Raw genomic sequence first — 21,454 nt, forward strand, 5'->3', positions numbered from 1 at the left:
CTTTCTTAAATTTTCATGGATACCCACAAAGTGGGTGCTTTAACCACAGGTTATCAAGTTGCATTGCCCACTGGCAAGTTTAAAAAGTAATAGCAACATTCATACTTACAGGTGAATTAAAGACTTTAGTCCCCGGAAAGTATGTCTTGAAATGGACTTGATGTTGTTGTTTTCTATGAATCTGCAATAGGTTATAATATTTTGGGTCAGACAGCTGTAGGAACCTCAGAGCCCTTGTACTGAATCATTATGTTAAAAAAAAAAAAGGTTATTTTACTTACAAATACTCTAGATGTGGGAGACCAATAAAAGCATCATCACTGATCACATCAAATGAGTTCGATGTGAATAACCTGCCCAAAAAAAGTTCACAATGAAATGGTTAAACTGACAGATTGTCAATCTTTGCTGCTTTTATCTCTCAGAGTAACGAGTGGGAGTTGTGCATGGAACATTGTCTGGATGTCTGCCTTCTACAGTGTTATTTATTCAGGTAATTTTTGCAGCTTTTTTTTTTAAACCGTCAATTATCTCATCAAATGCTCATTGAGGGTTGCCTTGTGCCCCACTCCTCACAGGGATGGATGTCACATGCCCTGACTAACATTTTGAGATACAAAAGGGCAAGTATGGCAGTCGACAGCCAAATCAACATGTTGCAGGTTTCCATGCAAAGACACTAGCAGAATCTCTCCCTCTTGCTCTAGAAACTTCTGGAACATTCTGATCAGGCCAAATAATGGTGTCATGATTTCAAGCCTGGGAAACCTAGAAAACTAGCTCCATGTCCGGTTATGCTGTGATATCTCATAATAGATAAGCCACTGACACTGGCTTAATAAACATCAATTAACCTCCTACTTTGAAAATAGAACAGGCTGAAGATGGGAAACAATGAGGCTTAGGAAGAGTCTCAGACCCATTTTATTACTACATAGTTGAAAAGGAATACTTTTACTTGGACAAATTTATTTGCAATTTCAAAATCCACAGGGATTTGGTTTCAAAATAACTGATGAAAAGGAACATCAACCAGCCATCCCCACATCCTGTTGAATTTCCCGAAGAATTTTTTTTTTCTGAATGAGAGGCTTAACAGAGGTGATTATAGGTCAAATAATACAAAGCTATTTTTTTAGAATGAGTATTAATTTATGGAATTCATTAGATAAAGTGTTGATAAAAACTGAAAATAAAGTTTTACATGTACTGATGACAAATTTATAATGAGTTCAAGTGACATTTAGTCCACATGTTAAGGTTTTCATATGGGAGAAGCTCATATTTCACTTGTACTTAGAGTCTAAAATGTGACCGTGGTCATGGGACAGACCAGAAGTTTGACATAATTTGACAACTCATGTCTCATATGTACTGTTTAATTGTACTATGTAAAGTCCAATATTTTCTGTTAGTAAACGTTTTGACTTTTATTTTTGAGGTGTAGGGGTTAAAAATAACTGCCAGTAACCAACTTAGTGACTTACCCTCTCTGAGCCTGTTAACTAAGGGGATTAAAACTAGGAGATCTCACTTTCTAAACAGTTGTGAATAACTTATTTGACATCTGGGATTCCTTCAGAATATTGAGAGGAGCGGGTAGCAGTGGCTTAGAGATGAACGGAGCATGAGGTGGTAACTTCTGAAGCTGGAGACTAGGCCCATGGGAGTGAATTTTACTATTATCCCTATTTTTATATATGCTTGAAAATTTCTGTAAAAATGGGGAAAAACACAAACCAAACAAAACCAGATGATCTCTTGCATTTCTTCCTAAGCTATCATTCCCGGAATGATGTTGGATTCTCTTCTATCCCTTCTCCTTCCAACATCATACATAGCTTTATACTCAAGTGATTCACTAGACTCTGAAGAGTCAACACTATCAAATAGTCATATGTATTAGATGCCCATAGTTATTCAAACAAATTCAAAATTTTATGATTTCAGTCGCAACTTTGGCAATTGTCTCTTCTTACTTCATGGTTCTGGGAAACAAGAGGATTACTCAGCCTTACTTCAAGGTAAGCTACCATCCAAAGTCTTCCTTAGGTTCCAGATTTTCATTTCATTCTGTATAAGCAGCATCAAGGATGGAGAGAATGAAATAAGGCAGAAATTGATACAGAGAAATAACTCCCATGCTCACTGGCTTGCAAACTGTCCCGTGGTTGGACCAGTGACTTCAAAATCACTCACTCCAAGTCACTGGAAGAAATGGCTTCTAACACTAGTTCTCCTTATGTTGAATCATATGCATAACAGGGTAGGATATAGATATTAGTGGGCAGAATTAGCCCGCACATGTCAGGGAACTAAAACAGGGTTTCCACTAGAATTTTTATCTGCTTGTTCATTGCTTATCTCTAGTACCTGTAATAGTGCCTGTCCCACAATGGACACTGAATAAACATTTGTTAAATAAAGAGGGATTTACTTTACATTAAATTCTGGTCATTACTAAATTACTAGATTGAATGTTCCTACAGCAGGGGCTTATCTTTATTGACTTTTGTGTCCTCAGCCCTGAGCATATTTTCTAGCTGAATTGTGTTTGCTGAACTAGCTCATAAGCATCAAAACCTCTGGCTAAAACTACAAGAACATGCCAGAATATGGGTGAATCTCACAAACCTAAGTCCAGGGAAAGAAGCCAGAATGCAATAAAGTACATCCTACATGATTGCACTTATATAAAGAACAAAACCCAGCAAAACTAATCTATGCTGGCAGAAGTCAAGATAGGGTTTACCCTCGAAGGTGAGTAGTAACTGGAAGGGGGCGCAAAGGGAGTCTTTGGGGTAATTATAATGTTTGGTTTCTTGACCTGGGTGCTGGTTACAAGGGTGTTAACTTTATAAAAAATCATGGCAGGGTGAGAGTGATGAATAGGCAGAGCACGGAGATTTTTAGGGCAGTGCAAATACTCTGTATGCTACCATGATGATGGATACATGTCACTGTACATTTGCCATAGGATGTACAGCACCAAGACTGAACCCTAATGTAGACTATGGACACTGGGCAATCAAGTAAGTTCATCAGTTGTAGCAAACACACCACCTTGGTGGAGGAAGCTGGTGATGGGGGAGGCTATGCACGTTTCAGGGTAGTGGGTCTATGGGAAATCTCTGTGTCTTCTCTTCAATTTTGCTGTGAACCTAAAACTGCTCTAAAAAAATGAAGTCTTAATTTAAACTATCAAGATGTACACTTAGGATATGCACACTTTTCTTTACGTAAATTATATTTCAATAAAAAGTTTTCTTATAAAAGCTAAAACAAATCCCTCTGGTTAAAATAATAATGACTATCTTAGTCCTTAGGTTCTAAATTCAATTGTAATTTTCTTTGGACAAGGATTCCATGGACAAAGATTTGTAAATTTATACATACATTCTAAATATAGTTGAGCAGGCTATCCATTTTATTATCCTATATATACTTTAAAAAACTTAAAAAGGTCCTGTGCTATAAAGGGGCTAAAATGCCTATCTTTAATTTGTATGGATTCCTTTATAAATGTTTGATTTCAATATCATGATTTTTTTTTTATTGTTTTTAATAAATTTTTATTTATTTAATTTTTTTGGCTGTGTTGGGTCTGTGTTTCTGTGTGAGGGCTTTCTCTAGTTGTGGTGAGTGGGGGCCACTCTTCATCACGGTGCACGGGCCTCTCACTGTCACAGCCTCTCCTGTTGCGGAGCACAAGCTCCAGACGCGCAGGCTCAGTAGTTGTGGCTCGCGGGCTTAGTTGCTCCGCGGCATGTGGGATCTTCCCAGACCAGGGCCCAAACCCGTGTCCCTGCATTGGCAGGCAGATTCTCAACCGCTGCGCCACCAGGGAAGACCATGATTTGTTATTGAGCCAGATGTGTTAAAGAATCCCAAAGTCCCTGTTAAGGGAAACTGTGTCACCCCACCCCATCTTCACACATAACAGATCTGGGGCAGACCAGGGTGACCAGGTTTTATACCTCATGACCTCTGTCCCTTTTCATAAATTATGAGAACAAGAAGGACTCCCTTCTTCATCCAGAGTAGCTGATCCTGAGGTCAGTCAGCATCCCATGGCCCAACTAGTCTGGTTCAAAAAGGTGAGTTGGGCTAAAGATGAATCTGTTCTTGGGGATTTGGAATCACAAACAGATGGAACCAGCCAGCAGAGGAGCTGAAGGAGAAAAGAGGCCTTAGGGTTGAGTTAGCTCCATGGCAGGCAGACTGTGCAAGGCACACTCAGAAGAGAGTGGAATGCAGAGGAGACCTCACAAAGAGCAGTGTGTGTGAAGGCTGGAGCAGGGAGATGCCCAGATCTGTGTTAGATCCTACACCTGTGTTTCTCAGTCTTAGTTGCACTTGGAATCACCTGGGGAGCTTTAAGAATACTGATACCAGGTTCTCGCCCTCAGGGATTCTGGTTAAATTCTATACCTGGGGTGTGGCCTGTGCATGAGATATTTAAAAGCTCCCCAGGGGTCTCTTACACACAGCCAGGGCTGCATATAGTAAACTTTCTGGTCAGCCACAATAGCCTTCCTTTACCTGTGGTGACTGAGGGGGCCTGTGCTCCTTGCAGCACGTGTGGCTGGAATAGTTGCTCTGGTACACAGAGGTGCTGTGGATTGTCCCGTCTCCATAACTACAGGTAGCTGGAGGCCACACTAATATGACTCAGATTTGACAACTGCCCTCACAAAAGTAGCACATGGAGGGGTGGGTGGGGATAAGTGTACTGTCTGAATGAACTGGTTAGTTACCCTGAGCTGCAAATCAGAGATCTCTATCCATACACTTGCCAAGCGGCCATCCAGTAGGTTGGTGCAGAGATCATGTAGAGTTTGCCCTCTGCCCCTGATCCTGTGGGAATATTTGAGGTCTCTGCCACTTCCTCTATTCTTAGGGAGGGAAAAAGGCAGGCATTGTTCCCTAGAATTTTGGTGGAGGTGGACGCAGGGATGCCCCTTGTCCTTTCTGTACCCTCCCCCCAAGGGCTGTGCACTTAGGTCTCTTAGCCATCAGTCTCGTGAATGCAGTACGAAAACAACGGCGTGTAGGAGGTGTGGGGAGGAGTTTTTTCCTCTGCAACCAAGGGAGTGTGTATTTCCTTATCAAGAAAGACATTTAAGACCATACATATCAACTATCAATACCATGTAGGCAATAACTCATTCTTTAAATGATGATTGTTGCCTCCATAGTAGCCTGTATTTCATAGACTCCTGCTGCATTATCTTATTTGGTCTTTGAAACAACTCTGTGAAAGTGGTAGAGTATGTGTTAATAGCTGTTTGGCAGGAGGAAACTGAGGCCTAGAAGGCTGTTAAAAGCTTTGGCCAAGGTCATGAGGCCCAAGACTCCTGGTCTATGGCCCTTTCCACACACTGGGTGGTCTCTCAGTATAGGACCCGGATCACATGGTGATACAACATCCACATTCTGGTAGACAACCATAATAACACTAATCAGCTTATGCAGATTTAAGAAATCTAATTAAATCATAATTTCTTTTTTAAAGGAATTAATTACTCAAAACAAGCAGCCTTAAAGTCACATTAAGATCATGTCAACTTGTATTTTTTTCAAGTCAAGAATTTTAAAAATCTGAATGCAGTTCGGTGTATTCTGCTTGAGGACGCTATATGCTCTGTAGAAATTCTGGAAAATGAAGAAAAGCTTAAAGAGGAAAATAAAGATCACTGTAATCATACTACCTAAAGATGTGAATATGTATATATATAATAAATATATGATATATACATGTAATATTTATAAAATTGGAATAATAATTTTTATATTGTTCTGTGTCCTCCTTTTCATGTACTTATTTTTTCAAGAACAATTTCTCGGGACAATACATTTTCAATATATAATTTTAACAGATGAGTAAGTTTTGTATTATGGAGATATCGGGATTTAACTTTTTTATTGTTGATTCCAATTTTCACTATTATAAACACTACCATAACCACCCTCTCATGCAAGTATTTTTCCATATTCCTAATTCTTTCCTTAGAATAGACTTAGGATAGATTTTTTAAAGTAGCATTATTGGATTGTATATGGTTTGTATGTCTCTAGTTTATTACTAACTTTTATCAAATTACATGTTCAATTCTAAATATAAAAATGCTTGTTTTTACCACATCCTTACCAACATTTAGTATTATCATTTTTGTTTCTTTTTCTATGAAATCATGTCCTTTGATCATTTTTGTTGCTTTCTAAGTGCCTTTTATTTACTAAGGATATTACCTATTCTTTTCCTTTCTTATTTGATGCTGAGTTTTTCCCTACTGATTATGATTTGCCTTTTGAATCATGATTTTTAACATATAGATGTTTTACATTTTAACAAAATATATCAACTTCTATTATATATTCTTTTTTTGCTATAATTCTTAAAATGTTTTTTCCTACCTTGATATTAATGAAATATTACCTAAACCTCCCTCCTTAAGCTTTTTTTTTTTTTTGACTCTAATTTATTTGGGACTTACTTTTATCTATGATGTGAGGTGAGACATTGCCTTGATTCCTGCCTAGATATTTACCCAAATTTGCCAAAGCCTGTTGTTGAATAATTAATGCCCTTCCCCGCCCCGCCACTTGCAAGTACATATTACTTCCTTCAAATGTCTGCTATTTTATTGGGTTTTTCCAAAAATGAAATCTTGGATTTACTTATTATTCCCACTTCTTCCTAACTTATTATTTTTTCTGTTTATTATTAATTTTCTCTTGAGGTCCTTAGAATATGTGTTGTCTCATGCTCAATTCATATGTTTTTATTCTTTCTGATTTAAAATGAAATTATCAATATTTAGAAACATGGCTTTACCTCTATGTAAAGCATCCAGTAAGTTTTAAATGTAATCTCTTAAAATTGCATATTTGATTTCAACAAATATTTAGAATAATATTCTTAAAATTTCCTGTTGATGATAGTTTGTTTTTTTTTTTTAAAACTTTCATAGTTTAAAATTAATATTGCACTGGGACCAGAGGATGAGATCTGTAAAATGTCTGCTAACCCTGAGCTCCAGTTCTTCCTTCTGACTACCTATTTTCAACTGTCTGTAGGAGTCGGTCACATCTCTCCATAAGCAATAAATTAACACCAAGCCTGAAAGGTTATTAGGGAGTTCCTAGCTGAAAAGCTAGGACCAGCAGCACTTAATTCAACAGGAGCAGAGAAGTGTGTGATAGGGTTAGCATGGAGCTCAAGTGCTGGGATCAGCAATAGAGAAGTAAAGGAAGAAGCAGAGGATCACAGAATGAGGATCTAGCTACATTAGAAGGAGGTCAAGGCTAAGGCTGCCCAACGTCCAGCTGGGGATCCACAAGAGTAAAATAACTGGGCAGGAGGGACATGTGTCGATGCCAAGGCTGATGGGCTGCTGAAGCGGTTTCTTGCCCTGGCTTCTCACCTCTTCTAGGGACCAGGGAAGGAGCATACTGCAGAGGGAATCGCAAAGCCTGGGTCTTCATTCCCACTTGGCCATAAATCCTCTGTGTGGCCTTGAGCACATCACTTCTCCTCTCTATGTTGTCAAATGAGGGGTCTAAACTAGCTTGAAAGATGTATGCGTCAGGCTTGTAGCGCTGCAGGCTTCATTCATGGAAGAGTAGGCATGGCCTCTACATGAGGAGTGGGGCATAGTGGGGAGGCAGGTCTGCAGATGGCTGAATGAGAGGAGTAACCCTGGTGGGAAAATCTCCCCTTGTCTCAAACCAGACTGCTCATCTGGTCACATCAGGGCCCCCTGGCTCTAATGACACTTCTTCAGACTCTCTCTAGTCACCCGTGACATCTTAACTGCCATCAGAATTGTCATTGTTCCACAAGTGGTCTGCATTTTATCTTCCAGCCCAAAGCAGATTCTTGCAGCTATTGGCGGGGGGAGGGGGGATGATTTAGGGCGCTCTCCCATAAAACCCCCCCTCAGGAAGGGCTGCTCTGGATGCAGAAGAGAAGAGTGAGCCACCAGCATTGGGCTGTCACTTAGAGATGGCACTGATTAGACATAGAATAGAGAATCTGGTTTCTAAGTTTGTGGCTGCCACTTATTATGTACATGATACATCAAGGAGGTAAATCTATTTCATCATCGGTTAAAATAGGAATGATAATAACAAAAAGATTTCCTGAAAGAGTCTAAGAATTCCATGAGATAATGTATAAGAGCATGTCTCCAATGCTTCTGCCAAGGAATCGCTCAGCAAAGAGCATAGACATAAAATATCAGAGCTGGAAGAGCTTTTAGCTCTAGTGAAGGACCTTAGTTATATAGAGTGGGAAACTGAGGTCCAGTGAGATTGTCACCTACCTAAGAGAACTGTTGAGCATTGTCCAGGGAATTAGGCAGCCATGAGCAGTGTTGCGTAAACATACTTCCAAGTACATATGTGTGCCTGTATGTGTATATGTGCATATATATGTAAATGAGAGAGAAAGATGCATGAGTTACAGCTGTTGGAAGATTTGAGGGCATAGCTGGAGGGGCTGGCCAACTTGTTTAGAGCTGCCTCTGCTTAAATGACTCAGACCTTCTAGCTGTTACTAATATTCTCCTTTATCCAAAAGAATAGGACTGGTTGAATGAAAATTAATAATAGGCTGATGATTAACTTTGGTTAAATGCACACATTCTATGTTCATGTGCCACGTGAATAATTTATCCAAAAGAATAGGACTGGTTGAATGAAAATTAATAATAGGCTGATGATTAATTTTAGTTAAATGCACACATTCTAAGTGCATGTGCCACGTGAATAATTTACATTTGAATATTTTAAAATATGCTCTTAAGATAGGAAAGCGTTAAGATGGGAAACATCACATATGAGCACATTATGTCACAGTTCTTTTTGACTTTCATCCTTGGAAAACATTTTCAATGTAATTCAGCTGATCCTTAGGTAGACCACCACCTCTTCGATATGGATTGATGGAGAATAACCTTAATTTTGCTCTCATACGTCTGGGCGGTGGGGGGCACCCTAGAGAGATATGCCATTCAATTCCTCAGGTGAGGAAACTGAGGCCCGCAGAATTAAGTGACTTATTCAAGGCCACATCTTTTATCAGCAGCCGCGCCAGGTTTAGAATGTAGATTTTATATTTGCAGGGATTCCCTGGGGAATATTCTTGGCATGCACACTAGCAAAGACTTGAGCATGGACCCACCCCTTTGGTTTTATAGTTCATTACCTCTCCTCTCAGGATAGTCAGAACTTTTCCTTTATAGACACTGGCATAACTAGTCAACAGCCCACCCTCCCAATGTTGTTTGTAAATTCAGTCTGTATTTCCCTGCTCCTAAAAAACAAAGGAGCAGGGACTTTAATTTTATTTAAAGCCTACTCTATGCCAAGCCTCATCTTTATCAGATTGGCATCTATTAACTCATTTTAATCCTCCAATGAACACTATAATGTAGGTTTTATAGTCTCCATTTAAAATACAAAGAAACCCAAGGTGAGAGAGGTAAAGTAATTTGAAGCTTGTAACTGGCAGAGCTGGCATTCTGTGCTCAGGTGTGATCTCTCCCGGGACTGGTAATGGTCATGGGTAAGGCCATGCTTCCTCTTTTTAGTCCTATCAGATCTGCCTAGTATCTGCTACAAATCTAGGCTAGCCTTGCCCAGTAGTTCCCAGAGTGTAGTCCCTGGAACACAAGGCCTTTACGGGGTTGAGAGGTTTTACATGAACAACAACAGAAAAAAACAGACAAATAAATTTGGGGAAAGTGGGTAAATGAAGTTACTCGGGGTTCCTAATTACACGAATCTTTCTATCCTTAAGTAAGTTGAGACTCTTCAAAAGGGATTTAAATATGCAGCTTCCCAATCTTATTGATAATGGAACCCTTTTATCATTGAGTTTTACGTACAGTGTGTATACCCAGGGAAATGCTGGATTAGCCATTTGGGAAATAGCTGTGAGGGAATCCTCTCAAAACAAAAATAGTGAGAGTGTAAATTTAAGCTCAAGGGGCTTTTTCCTGTTGAATGGGCTGCAAGTGATAATCTACTTCCTCTGAAAGATGGAGCTCCACTGGGAGGTCCCCAAAGAAGCAGAGTGTGCCACGCTGCTTGACCAGGTGGAGAGCCTGGCAGTGAGTCGCTCCTTATATGGAGATAGATGGTTTAATGGATCTTTTAAGATAGGATTCTTTCTACCCGCCCAAGCTCTGTTAGCAAGCCTCTCTAGAACAAACTGAGGTATAAATAATTAAGCTAATAAATAAAGCAAGGGACTTCCCTGGTGGCACAGTGGTTAAGAATCTGCCTGCCAATTCAAGGGACATGGGTTCGAGCCCTAGTCCAGGAAGATCCCACATGCCGCGGAGCAACTAAGCCCGTGTGCCACAACTACTGAGCCTGCGCTCTAGAGCCTGAGAGCCACAACTACTGAGCCGATGTGTCACAACTACTGAAGCCCGCGCACCTAGAGCCCGTGCTCTGTAACAAGAGAAGCCACCACAATGAGAAGCCCGCGCACCGCAACGAAGAGTAGCCCCCGCTTGCCACAACTAGAGAAAGCCCGCGCACAGCAATGAAGACCCAACACAGCCATAAATAAATAAATAAATGAATAAATAATAAAAAATAAAATAAAAAGCTCTTTAAAAACAAATAAATAAATAAAGTGAACATCAAAGGCGTAGATTCCCAATATCCTGTTGTAGGTTAAGCAAAGGAAAACAACATAAAATAATTCCAGAGACTTTTCTAAGCCAAGGTGCATTACGAGTAGCCAAGCAGGGATAGAATGAGCAGTTTCCCAAATTTATTTGAGCACAGAACTCTTGTTTTTTTTCAGGACAGCTGTTCTATAGGACACGAGTTTAGAAAACATTGGCCTAAGATATAACTTTAAAGTATGTAAGTCCCTTTCCATTTGCTCTTTTCTTCACTCGCCCTCTCTCTTTCAAAGGAAGGAGACCAGAGTTTACACATACAAAGGAGAGTTGAACCCTAGGGAAACTCGGTGTTCTTGCAGCGGGCCACTCTTTCAAAGGGCTTGTCAATGATTGTCTCCAGGAATGAGGACACATCCCCGGCATCTCCTCACTAATGGCAAAGATTGACCCTTTGAGAGGGGATTTGATTTGGGGAACAAAGCTATGCAAAGTTAAGCCCAGTTATTCATGTTCAAGAGGAAGCAGAGAGAAGTAGTTAAAAGTGAGGATGTGGGTTTACACTCTGGGCTCTGCGACTTAGGAGGGGTGTGACATCGCAGAGGTTACCTAACCCTTCTAGGATTCAGTGCTTCATCTGCAAAACGGACATAATCACACTTCCTCACAGGGTTATTGTGATGATGAAATAAAAAATGAGACATGTACAGTGCTTGGCATCAGGCAATACAAAAATGACAAATGTCCCCTAACAAAACTTTGCCTGGTTTTATTGTATGACTTGTAAACTGGCAGTGAAGACGATTCTCAAAGATCTAGAAACGTTTAGCTATAGAAGCAAAGTTAGGAAGAATCTCTGATCTCCCGTAAGGAATTCTCTGCAAGTCAGGAGTTACTTGTGCATATAAATTCTAGTCTGTTTATTTTTTTAAAGGCTCATTGTTTTTTAATCACAATTTACACAGGCAAACACCTGTCATCCTGCCATGTAAATGGGCTCAACAATTCCTTTCCAGTACTTGCCCCATGGGAGGGATATTGAAACATTGTTTTACCATCAGCCACCATGGGAGGTCTTGGTAAAGTCCCAGTGGACCTGCTTGGGAAATTGGGAGCTACATTATTATTCTGATAATAACTTTATAATAGTCAATTCCATAGAATGAGGCTCTTTCATTTAACAATCTAATCTACTGGTTTGTTAGAATTGATACAATAAATTTTGTCCTTTTCTTTAACAAGGCCCTTTTCTATATTATGTATTCTACAAACAGTACTCTGTTTGTAGAATAGAATAGAATACAATAGAATTTTTAAGCAGAAAGAGACCTTAGTTAATAGAACATGAAGGTCTCAAAATGCCAGTTACATATGTTTTGTTTGGTCTTTATCCTGTTTAAAAAATCTGCCTCCAGATTCCTGCCTTCCCCTGAAAATTTTAAAAATAAGACTGCATATTCATGTGCCACATTCTCATCAGCAATAATCAGTTGAAACTGAAGATGTCATTTTTAGGTAAGACATGTCTTGTCTGGTTTACCCCAGTCACTACCACTCCCTACTGTCTTATACCCAACTGTTTCCTTCATTTACCTTATCACCCCAACCCCCACTGGGCATTTGAGTTTGAGAACCATAACTTAATCTATCTCTGGTATTTTCTACATATAAAATCTGAGGCCCGGGGATACTTGGTCACACAGCCCATTGCTGTCTGAACTGGATTTCAAACCCAAGTCTCCTGACTTCTACTTCAGGCTTCTTTCCATCTTACCACAGAACTACTCATCTGAAGACTGGCCAGTGTTAATTATTTTTAACAAAACTTGACATGTTTACAAAATACGGTTCCAGTTGTTTTTTCATGAGGAAGAAGTGAAAGGGTTCTGCTTCTCCTTTCCCCTCCCATTCTCGGAAAGGTAAATAGTTCATGTTTCTTGTGAGAAGTATTTGAAGAAAGATTTCTTAGCTGGTTCTGTTGGAGACCTACGTGTAGAACAATAAAATTTTAAAGCTAGCACTGTAGGCAAACCCAAACTATACAATCAGATGCTAATCTGATGTTAAGGTCATTCAAATTAAAGTGATTTTCAGAACTATAAAGAAAGCTAAAGTTTATTGAGTTACAGGAACCATGCCAAGTGCTTTACATGCACTATTTCATTGAATCCTGACTGTAATCCTGGGTAACAGATACTATGGTTATTGCCCACCTTGTAGATGCAGATAATGAGGCTTGGTTAAACTTGCCCCGAATCATAGAACTAGGAAGCAGCAGAGTGAAGCTTTGAACCCATGTCTGTTTGACCACAAAACCTGTGTTCTTTGCTACTTGCCACATTGCCAGCTCACCAGGGTTAGCCATTTTGACTTCACAGCTGTCACTGTAATGCCCTGTGATCATTTTGTAGCCTATATCAGCCAAAGGCCCAACAATGGGCAAGAGTCACCATCCTCACCAATCAACTGAATATCACTTTGAACAAAATGAGAGAGCTTATCCTGACTGCCTTATGTATGATACATTCTTTATGTTCACAAATTTGCTCTTCATCTTAATAATGCTTAGCCAACATTTTTCTTTGGATGTCCTGTCAGACTGGATGAAGGGGGACTTTGAACCTTCACAGGAGAGAGGCTAGTCACACCTGGGAGAGAACCTGGGCGGCAAATATGATTTTGTACTTGTCAAAGACCTAGAGGAAATCAGAGTGAGACGAAAGGGATTCAGGAGGTGGGTCTAAAGAAAGATTTTGGATGCTTTGCCTTTTAAGTTCCAGTACACTGGAAATATAGGTTGAAGAAGTTTGACATCATAATGTCATGAACAAATATCTCTTCATGGTTTTTTTTGGTTCAGCCCACTTTCCAGATGTCCACACTATTAATTCACATGAAATCTGATTGTGTATACAAAACATACAAAAGAGCAGGTACTGCTCAGGCTATCTACTGATAGGAAAACAGAAATCTCTAGTATAAAATCTATAAAAATAGGAACTGAATTCAACAAACATATAGTAAGCAAGATCTAAGCTTATAACATCCAGGCTTTTTTCTAGGACCTTGGCTATTGAGAGTCCTCTGTGAGCAACAAGGGCAGATACAAGCAAAGTTAGCTCTAAAAATGACAGGAAGAACTACAGACATTAGTAAAATCTACAGAGCTTGAGAAAATAGAGGTACTTCAGGCTGGTATGGATGGATCTTACAGTGTGTGTGTGTGTGTGTGTGTGTGTGTGTGTGTGTGTGTGTGTGTGTGTGTGATCAGTACTACGAGAGATGATCCTAGACAAATAGCCAAATTCTATTAATACCAACTCAGATGTTTCTCTGTTTCTAGGGAACCATTAAAGGCTTCCAAGCATGAGGGTGACATGATGAGATCTGCGCTTCAAGAAGGTAACACTGATGGAGGTGGGGAGGATAGGGCCCCAAAGCAGGGGGACCAGTGCAGAAGCTCCCCAGCAGCCTGTGGAACAATGATTGCAGCCTCAGTTAGGGCCGTGGTCCTGGGGTGAAGAGGAGATGGCAGATTCTCGTGCTGTTTCCTGTTGAAAGTGGACATGAGGGAGAGGTAACTCCTAAGTTTCTTGCTTGAATAATTGAGAGAATGAAATACACTTTCAGAGAAGACATTTGTTGTACAGGGCTGTGTGCACAGTCACAACAATTAATTAATTAAGAAGTTAAAAATCAGAGCTATGAGTCATTGGGCAGATTGTAGACAAAACAGCCTATAGGTGATTGAAATTTTTACTTTTTAGTCCCTTGTGGGCCATCAACTGGGCACAAACCAAAACATGCACATCCATAACCAGCCAATAGTTCCTGTAGAAGCCCTCTTAGCTGATAGATTTGGCTTGAGTTGTCAGTGAAGATTGCTAAATGTTTCTTACATTTGTCATATAAGGAGGAATAGAAAAAGAGGCTAATCACTGTAGAGGTGAGATAGGCTATGGATATTTTTCCCTGGACAAATAATATTTTGAAGAACTGAATGATAAAATCTTAGTAAGGATGGACTTATGATTTATCTTGTTCATGCTGTTTGCTTTTCTGTTTTTTAGTTTTTGATTTCTTATGGGCTATATATTTATGTATTGATTGTGGATTAATAAAAGAAATGATGATATTCTTTCCCCAGAAGGATCAATTCTATTGCTTCAGACAAGATCATATCTCACTTGAATAAATAGAATTTTTTCTGGTTACACCAAATTGTTATACAAAGATTTTTGTGTGTGCATGATACTAACCTAACCCTGTAATTTACTCCCTGCAAATAGAACTCTCTTTAGAGTTGGATAGCTTTAGTTTATTAAAAATTTTATCAACAAATGGCAATGTGGCCACATTTTATACTCTTAAATTGGAATTTTACTTCTGTAATGAGCCTATATCATTGGGGATTTTAGTCTGTGGTTGAGAAGAACAGGACTGTCCTGTGTGAAAACACATTTCTGTAAATTGCCTTCACTACAAGTACCGCTCCCTCTCACTAAAAACAGACTAGAATGAATAATCATTCCCACTGGTTATGTTTCACAGCAGGCCTATGGAAACATGAATGAAATTACATTTGCTTGGGAAAGGTTTTGTTGCTGTTGTTTAAAACCATAGGTGTTTTTTAAAAAATAGGTTTGTATAACTAATCTGATGAATTGTTATCGGATAATTTTATTCTTCCTCTCTACAGAGTGTGGGCTTTTGTTTTTCTCATTCTCCAACACACATTGCCAGCCAAGACCTACCAGGATCTTTTCCCCCAAAACATTATATGTAACTTAAGGAGGCACTACGTCTGTTTCCCTCAGTACCCCAGGCTGACATTTCAGAAAGTACTTCTCATCATGCCTTCTGCAGAAGGTCTGAAAAAGCATTTGGGGCCGTAAGGAAATCATCAGATTGTTAGGGTGGGTGACGGGAATGGGTCATTTCTTTTCTCTTTTCCACAACTTAGCAAGAAACCAACTGCCTTTGTATATCAATCAGGGAGAATCGATTCTGAAGTTTATCTCTTCACAGGTTATGACAGGTCAGGTTGGTAATCCGCGGTCACAGATACCATTAGAATTCATTGCAAACCCCAAGCAATGGCTGGTGTGATCCAGGTCTGGTCTGATGGCAAAAGTCATGCAAAGGCAAATAAGACCCCTGGGTCTTCATGTTCCAGTGGGGGGTTTTCAGGGCAGTGGGTGGCCCTGTCCTACAGAAAAACTCTTTCTGTCTGTGAGCCATGCATTCCCACCACTGTTATGATTATGGCACTATTCATACTTGGAGCCTTTTCGTTTATCTTCTCCTCCGTGAAAATGTGCTTATTAGACCCTTTCCCGAGGACAGGAGGAAACAGAGAACATTGGACAGGAAGAATAGGGAGCAAAATCTTTAGGAAACAGCCTTCTGGGGATCCGAGACAAACTTTGACCCTGGACAATTCTGCATAAGATCAGCACTGGCACAAATCTGCCATGTTGAGGTTAGCCAATGTGAGTTAAGTAAGGACATCCAGGGCAAGGATTACTCGCTCTTTTGTTATTTCTGAAAACCGAACTGCTTTTAGAAATAAGGGCTGGAATGTTCCATAGGAACTCAGAGCATGGAACGCAGGGGCATGGCACACACACTCGGTGTGGGCTATTTAAAAACCAGTTCCTTGGCTTTCCTCTGTGATTCTAAATACGTGTAATCACATTACTCTGCAGCAGCCGGTAACTATTTCTATAACATTGTCCAGCATCTCAGTTTGCTGAGGCCGGGTCCACCCAGCAGAAACACAAAGTGGAGAGGTGCTAACTGATGAGGTTGATTGATCCAGGCTTTCTGTGTCACAGCTAACGACCATCCAGTGTTGGAATTTTAGTAGTATGTGTCAACTGACACTTCTCGAATTTTAAGGACTGATCTACTTAACTCTCCTGGGGAGAGAGAGGTGCCTTAGCTCAACAAACGGATGCTTTTAAAACGAGCCATTTATGTGTTTAACAAATAATAACATAGACACAACTGATCACTTGCTCACATACAACCAATTCTTATCCTACGGAAGGATCCTAGCATTGAAGACTTTGCCCCTTTATGTGCTAAAGACTCTGTCTTTTTTGAATTTGTCTGATGTACTAACACTTCCCCTAATCACACTATTAGCCATAAATCAAACAGATAAATCACTTAGGAATATTCTACTCAATTGTTAATCATTCAAAGACATTAGCTAGTAGAAGGACAGTAGCCAACGTTATTACATAATGTCAAAACACCTGACCAGGTTTATGAAATGAAATAGTCAAACCAGTTTGGGGATTTCATATAGACGAAACAATAGATGAAGTGATTTTTTTTTTAGCTTTTTTAGCTTTATGTAAAAAGTTAAAACCCTACCATTTATAAAATGTGTAACCATTTGTCACATCCTATGCCAAGCATTTTATCTACTTAAATCTTATTTATCTCTGATAACTCTTCAAGGTGTCATCACCTCCCTTTTACAGATGTGGAGACTGAGGCTCAGAGAGAGAGTTAGTCATTTGCACACAGTTTCATGTCTAGTTTCTAGGGAGTGGTAGGGTGAGATTTACACACAGGTCTCTCACATTTCAAATCCATGCTGTTTGCTTCTGTATATAAAACCTCAAATGGCCAAAATGGCCAATTAAGGCAAGAAAACAAAAACCAGAAAACAAGTAAAAAAACTTGGGTCCAGGATCATGCAGTTAAGGTAACTACAGCTCAGTTGATGGACATTTGGCTGATTCCCCCCCTGGAACCGGTAACTACAATCCAGTCTGTGGCTGGACACCTGAGAACGGGGCGGGGGACCTCTTGCCCCCGTATACTCCAGTGGCCAAACGTTACACGTCAGAACAAATTATCCATGTTACATTATGACTGTGGAGAGATCTGATTTCTTAGTCAAATATAATTTTTTGACTATTTTCAGACATAGACTGAATATATGGTTCCCTCATGGCTAACTTAAAACACACAGCAAAGACTAATCCTTTACACTATCCTATATTAATATTTTCTTTCCCTCCTTATAAGGGGATGAGTTATAAATTAGATGAGATTAGAAAGCAGTCACTTGAGAATGAATATTTTAAGGAATTACCTAGAAAGAACTGAGATTTTTCTTCCCCACATGGTAAATCATACAGAGTAGCAGCCTGCCCCAGGTCCCCGAGGACAACATCTTGAGCGCATATGTTATGCTGGGTTCTGTATTGACTAATTCAGAAACTCCAGGGTAAAATAACCAAAGTTCCCAAGTCAAAAATGAAAGTAAAAGGGTGGAATGAAATGAAGATCATTGTTGCAACATTCCAACAACTTCATAAATAGCCATGAAAGTAGCTAGCATTACAGGTTAGCACATTTACAATTGCAAGCATCAATCCGCACCATTGGTGTCAAGTCGCAAACAAACCCATCTACCTCACTTTACTGATATTCCTTTCCTCTCCAGAAATATAATCACATTTGACAAAATTAATATTGAGATCGTTTTACTAGAGGGTTTATCCAAATATATGCTATATTAAAAATAGTCATGATATAAATATTTCTCACAAGAGCTGCAGCGATGGTGTGAATAAAAAACTCCCTTCTGAGATTTCAGTAAAACCAGATCTCACAAAGGATCTGAAAGAAAACAAAACAAAACAAAACAACAAACAGACACACACAAAGAGACACACACACAGAACAAACCTTATGTTAATCCAGTTTAGCAAAACAGCTACTATTTGACAGTATTTTATGAAGTAGGATACTGTTCCTTCCCAGATGAAGTAGGAGAGATGAATCTGCTACAGGTTTCTCATAATACTGTTCAGGGGTGGAAGATATCTAAGCATGTTCTGTAGCAGCTAATAAAAATCAAAATTTCTAAATGCAGCAAAATGTTAGCCCTCTCAAATGGCCAAGCGTGCAAGAGGAATCTCTCCCCATGCCCTTCTACCAATACATACAAAGCCCAAAATACATCGGCTGGAATTTTTAAATTGTAAATTAGATACCAAAATGCTTACGGGCCTTACAATGAGATAACGTCAGGAGGAACGGTGCGTGGAATGGATCTGGCATTCTCACATAAAGCATTATCTTTGGTACAAGTACACACGGCAGGGCATTTTGGCTTCGCTGGTTTCTTCCCCTCAGTCAGCAAAAGCGCAGATAAGAGACATAGGCAATAAGCAATTCTTTTCAGGGGGATGCAGGCATTTCCCATCCTTTGGCTTCTCTCTGATTCCATGCAGTCGAAAAAATATCCCCAAACATGAACAGGGCTTCTGGAATTCAGATCGTGATTGTCTTGCTTCAAGACCAGGTCACATAAGAGTCCACCCTTTTCCTTTGCCTCTGTCTCTCTGCTTTTCAAAACAGGGACCTGCAGCTGATTCGTGAGCTGCTCCTCGCTCCAGCGATGCACTGCTCGGGGAAGAGACCTGTGAGGTGCTGCGAGATGGGAGGGATCCAACTGCTTGAGGAGAGAGCGGACTTGCATCACCACGAAAACACTGAGCACAGACCAGCCTTCGAAGGCAAAGCGAAGTGATGTAACAGAAAATAAACAGCTTTCTGCTTGCACCGGGAGCCCTTTAATTGTTACCAAGAATAGGATGGCATTATGTCTTATTAGTGGGTGGGTGGGCCGGTGGGTGGGAGCAGTCATCTTGCATCGGATCTCAGCAATCTCAGAAACCTTTGGGAATTTGCTTTTCATGTGGCAAACAACCTAGTAAGAAAAGCTAGCTTTGGAGCCAGCCCTGGCTGGAAATATGAAGTGAAATGAAACTCTCTCCCTTCGCAGCTTTTGGCTAAAACCTTGGTATTTCTTGCTGAGTCCACCTGGCGGATGCCATCGCTGAAAGACAAACAAGAACACATGGAGAATGTGACTTTCAGGGAATGAATGTGAGTAAATACTTTTCTGACACTTAACTGTCATAAATTATTGATTTTCATAATCCACCCCGCCCCCTCCCCCCCCCATGTGTAAGCCGTTCCCTCCTTCTGTGGTGAGGGAGGGAGATAAAGCAGTTCGTTGACTGCCTCTGTGTATAACCCGCCCTCCTCACCTCTCACACTCCCCCTTCTTCCGCGCTGGAACCAGAAGCCTGGAAGGAACTCCCTGCCAGCAGGAGGCAGCCAACTTTGGTTTCCAGGGCTCTGGAAAGGTCTGGCTGAACCTAGGAGGCTGAGATACGGTGGGGAAAATGCCAACCTAAGAGCCAGAGACCTGGCTTTTTAGGGTCCAGTTCTGCCATGAACTAGCTGATGGTGCCTCTGGATCTATTCTCCTGTCTGTAAAATGGGCATGATAATGCAGATGTTCCATAAATATTACAAACATTAAATCCAAATGGTAGGGACTTCCCTGGGGGCACGGTGGTTAAGAATCCGCCTGCCAATGCAGGGGACACTGGTTTGAGCCCTGGTCCGGGAAGATCCCACGTGCCGCAGAGCAACTGAGCCCGTGCGCCACAACTACTGAGCCTGAGGACCTAGAGCCCGTGCTCCGCAACAAGAGAAGCCACCTCAAGGAGAAGCCCGCGCACCGCAACGAAGAGTAGCCCCCACTCGCCACAACTAGAGAAAAGCCCGTGCACAGCAACGAAGACCCAACGCAGCCGAAACTAATTAGTTAAATAAATTTATTTTTAAAAAATCTAGACGGTAGGCTATGTTACTGTCCTGTATTATGGGAAAGAGGATGTCCCCTTGGAGAAGGAAACTCATTTAAACAAGAGAAAAACAAGAGGCCCTGGCTTTGGGGCAGGGAGGTATAATCTATGTGGGCGCGGAGATGCTTAGGATGGAGGAATGGACGCTTGGTCTTCTTACCACGCCACAGGCGGCCATCCCTCAAGCTGGCACAGTTGGCCAGCGATGTCAGTCCACAGTCCTTTTTCTCTCAGCTTCTTAGACTGAAAGTAGTACAAGGACTATGTAAGCAAATATGTGATTATGACATAAACTCATCCTGCATGGAGCTTGAGGCGTGATGGTCTAACCTTTCCCTCTTGTAGGGAGCTCGCCCCTCGTTTACTTCTCTGGAAGCTCTGTGAGAGGAGGGCGGTGGCAGTCATGGTCATTCCCGTATTTGATTGCTGTCTGTTTACCAAGAAGACTGCAGGCTCCATGAAGGGAGAGACCCCTGGGTGAATCCAGTGCCTGGACAGCGCCCTGCTCGCCGCCGTGAACAACACGCGTGCCCTCATGAGCAGCCACAGAGCACGGAGGTGCGCCATGATCAGGACATGCTCATCCCAAGAAGCTCCAAACAGCTCCTCAGAGCTATCAGGAAGGAAGTTAAGGACAGTTTCCTGGAGAAGCGATGATCCAGCTGAGCTCCAACTTAAGGGAGAATGACAGAGAGAGTTGGCAGGAGCATTCCAGGTGGAGCACGCAGCATTTGCAAAGGACTGGCCACCCAGAGAACCAAGGATGCCTCTGCAGAGTTTTAGGCAGCAGAGCGATAGGATCTGGTTTGTGTTTCAAAAGGACCAGTAGGTTATTATCATTACACCAATTTTGAGAGGCTTGTAAATATGTTGTTTTGTATGTGTGTGTGTGTTTTTTTTCTTTTTTTTTTTACAAAACAAGGGAAGAAAAAACTAAGTCTAAGAGAAGTAATGATTTTAGAATGCATTTTACTCTTGCTTCGCTGTCCAGGACTCTATGGAGGAAGGGAGTCTATCACAGTGATTTTAGAAACCATGACCTATGGGCAAGCCCCACGTGAAACAGTAAAAGCGCCACTTAAAAGTTGGCTGCAAGTCAGATTTTTGTAAACTGAATCTTGC

General features: G+C 40.8%; 1 protein-coding gene and 1 long non-coding RNA gene across 2 annotated transcripts in view; one reads left to right on the forward strand and one right to left on the reverse strand.

Annotated features, from left to right (window-relative positions):
* LGI1 (leucine rich glioma inactivated 1) overlaps nucleotides 1-19,398 on the reverse strand; it is a 33,820-nt gene extending 14,422 nt beyond the window's left edge. The window contains exons 1-4 of the mRNA XM_059054502.2: nucleotides 18,686-19,398; nucleotides 18,216-18,287; nucleotides 282-353; nucleotides 110-181 (exon numbers count right to left, since the gene is read on the reverse strand). Of these exons, the coding sequence (XP_058910485.1) occupies nucleotides 110-181; nucleotides 282-353; nucleotides 18,216-18,287; nucleotides 18,686-19,371 (902 nt within the window). The 5' untranslated portion in view covers nucleotides 19,372-19,398. The remainder of the gene's footprint in view (nucleotides 1-109; nucleotides 182-281; nucleotides 354-18,215; nucleotides 18,288-18,685) is intronic.
* On the forward strand, nucleotides 18,937-21,020 carry LOC136793524 (uncharacterized). The gene is made up of 3 exons (XR_010838867.1): nucleotides 18,937-19,189; nucleotides 19,459-19,562; nucleotides 20,775-21,020. It is a non-coding gene; the product is annotated as an uncharacterized lncRNA (long non-coding RNA).
* Nucleotides 21,021-21,454: the final 434 nt, after the last annotated feature.

This window comes from Kogia breviceps, chromosome 2 (genome assembly GCF_026419965.1).
Source record: "Kogia breviceps isolate mKogBre1 chromosome 2, mKogBre1 haplotype 1, whole genome shotgun sequence".
Lineage (NCBI taxonomy): Eukaryota > Metazoa > Chordata > Mammalia > Artiodactyla > Physeteridae > Kogia > Kogia breviceps.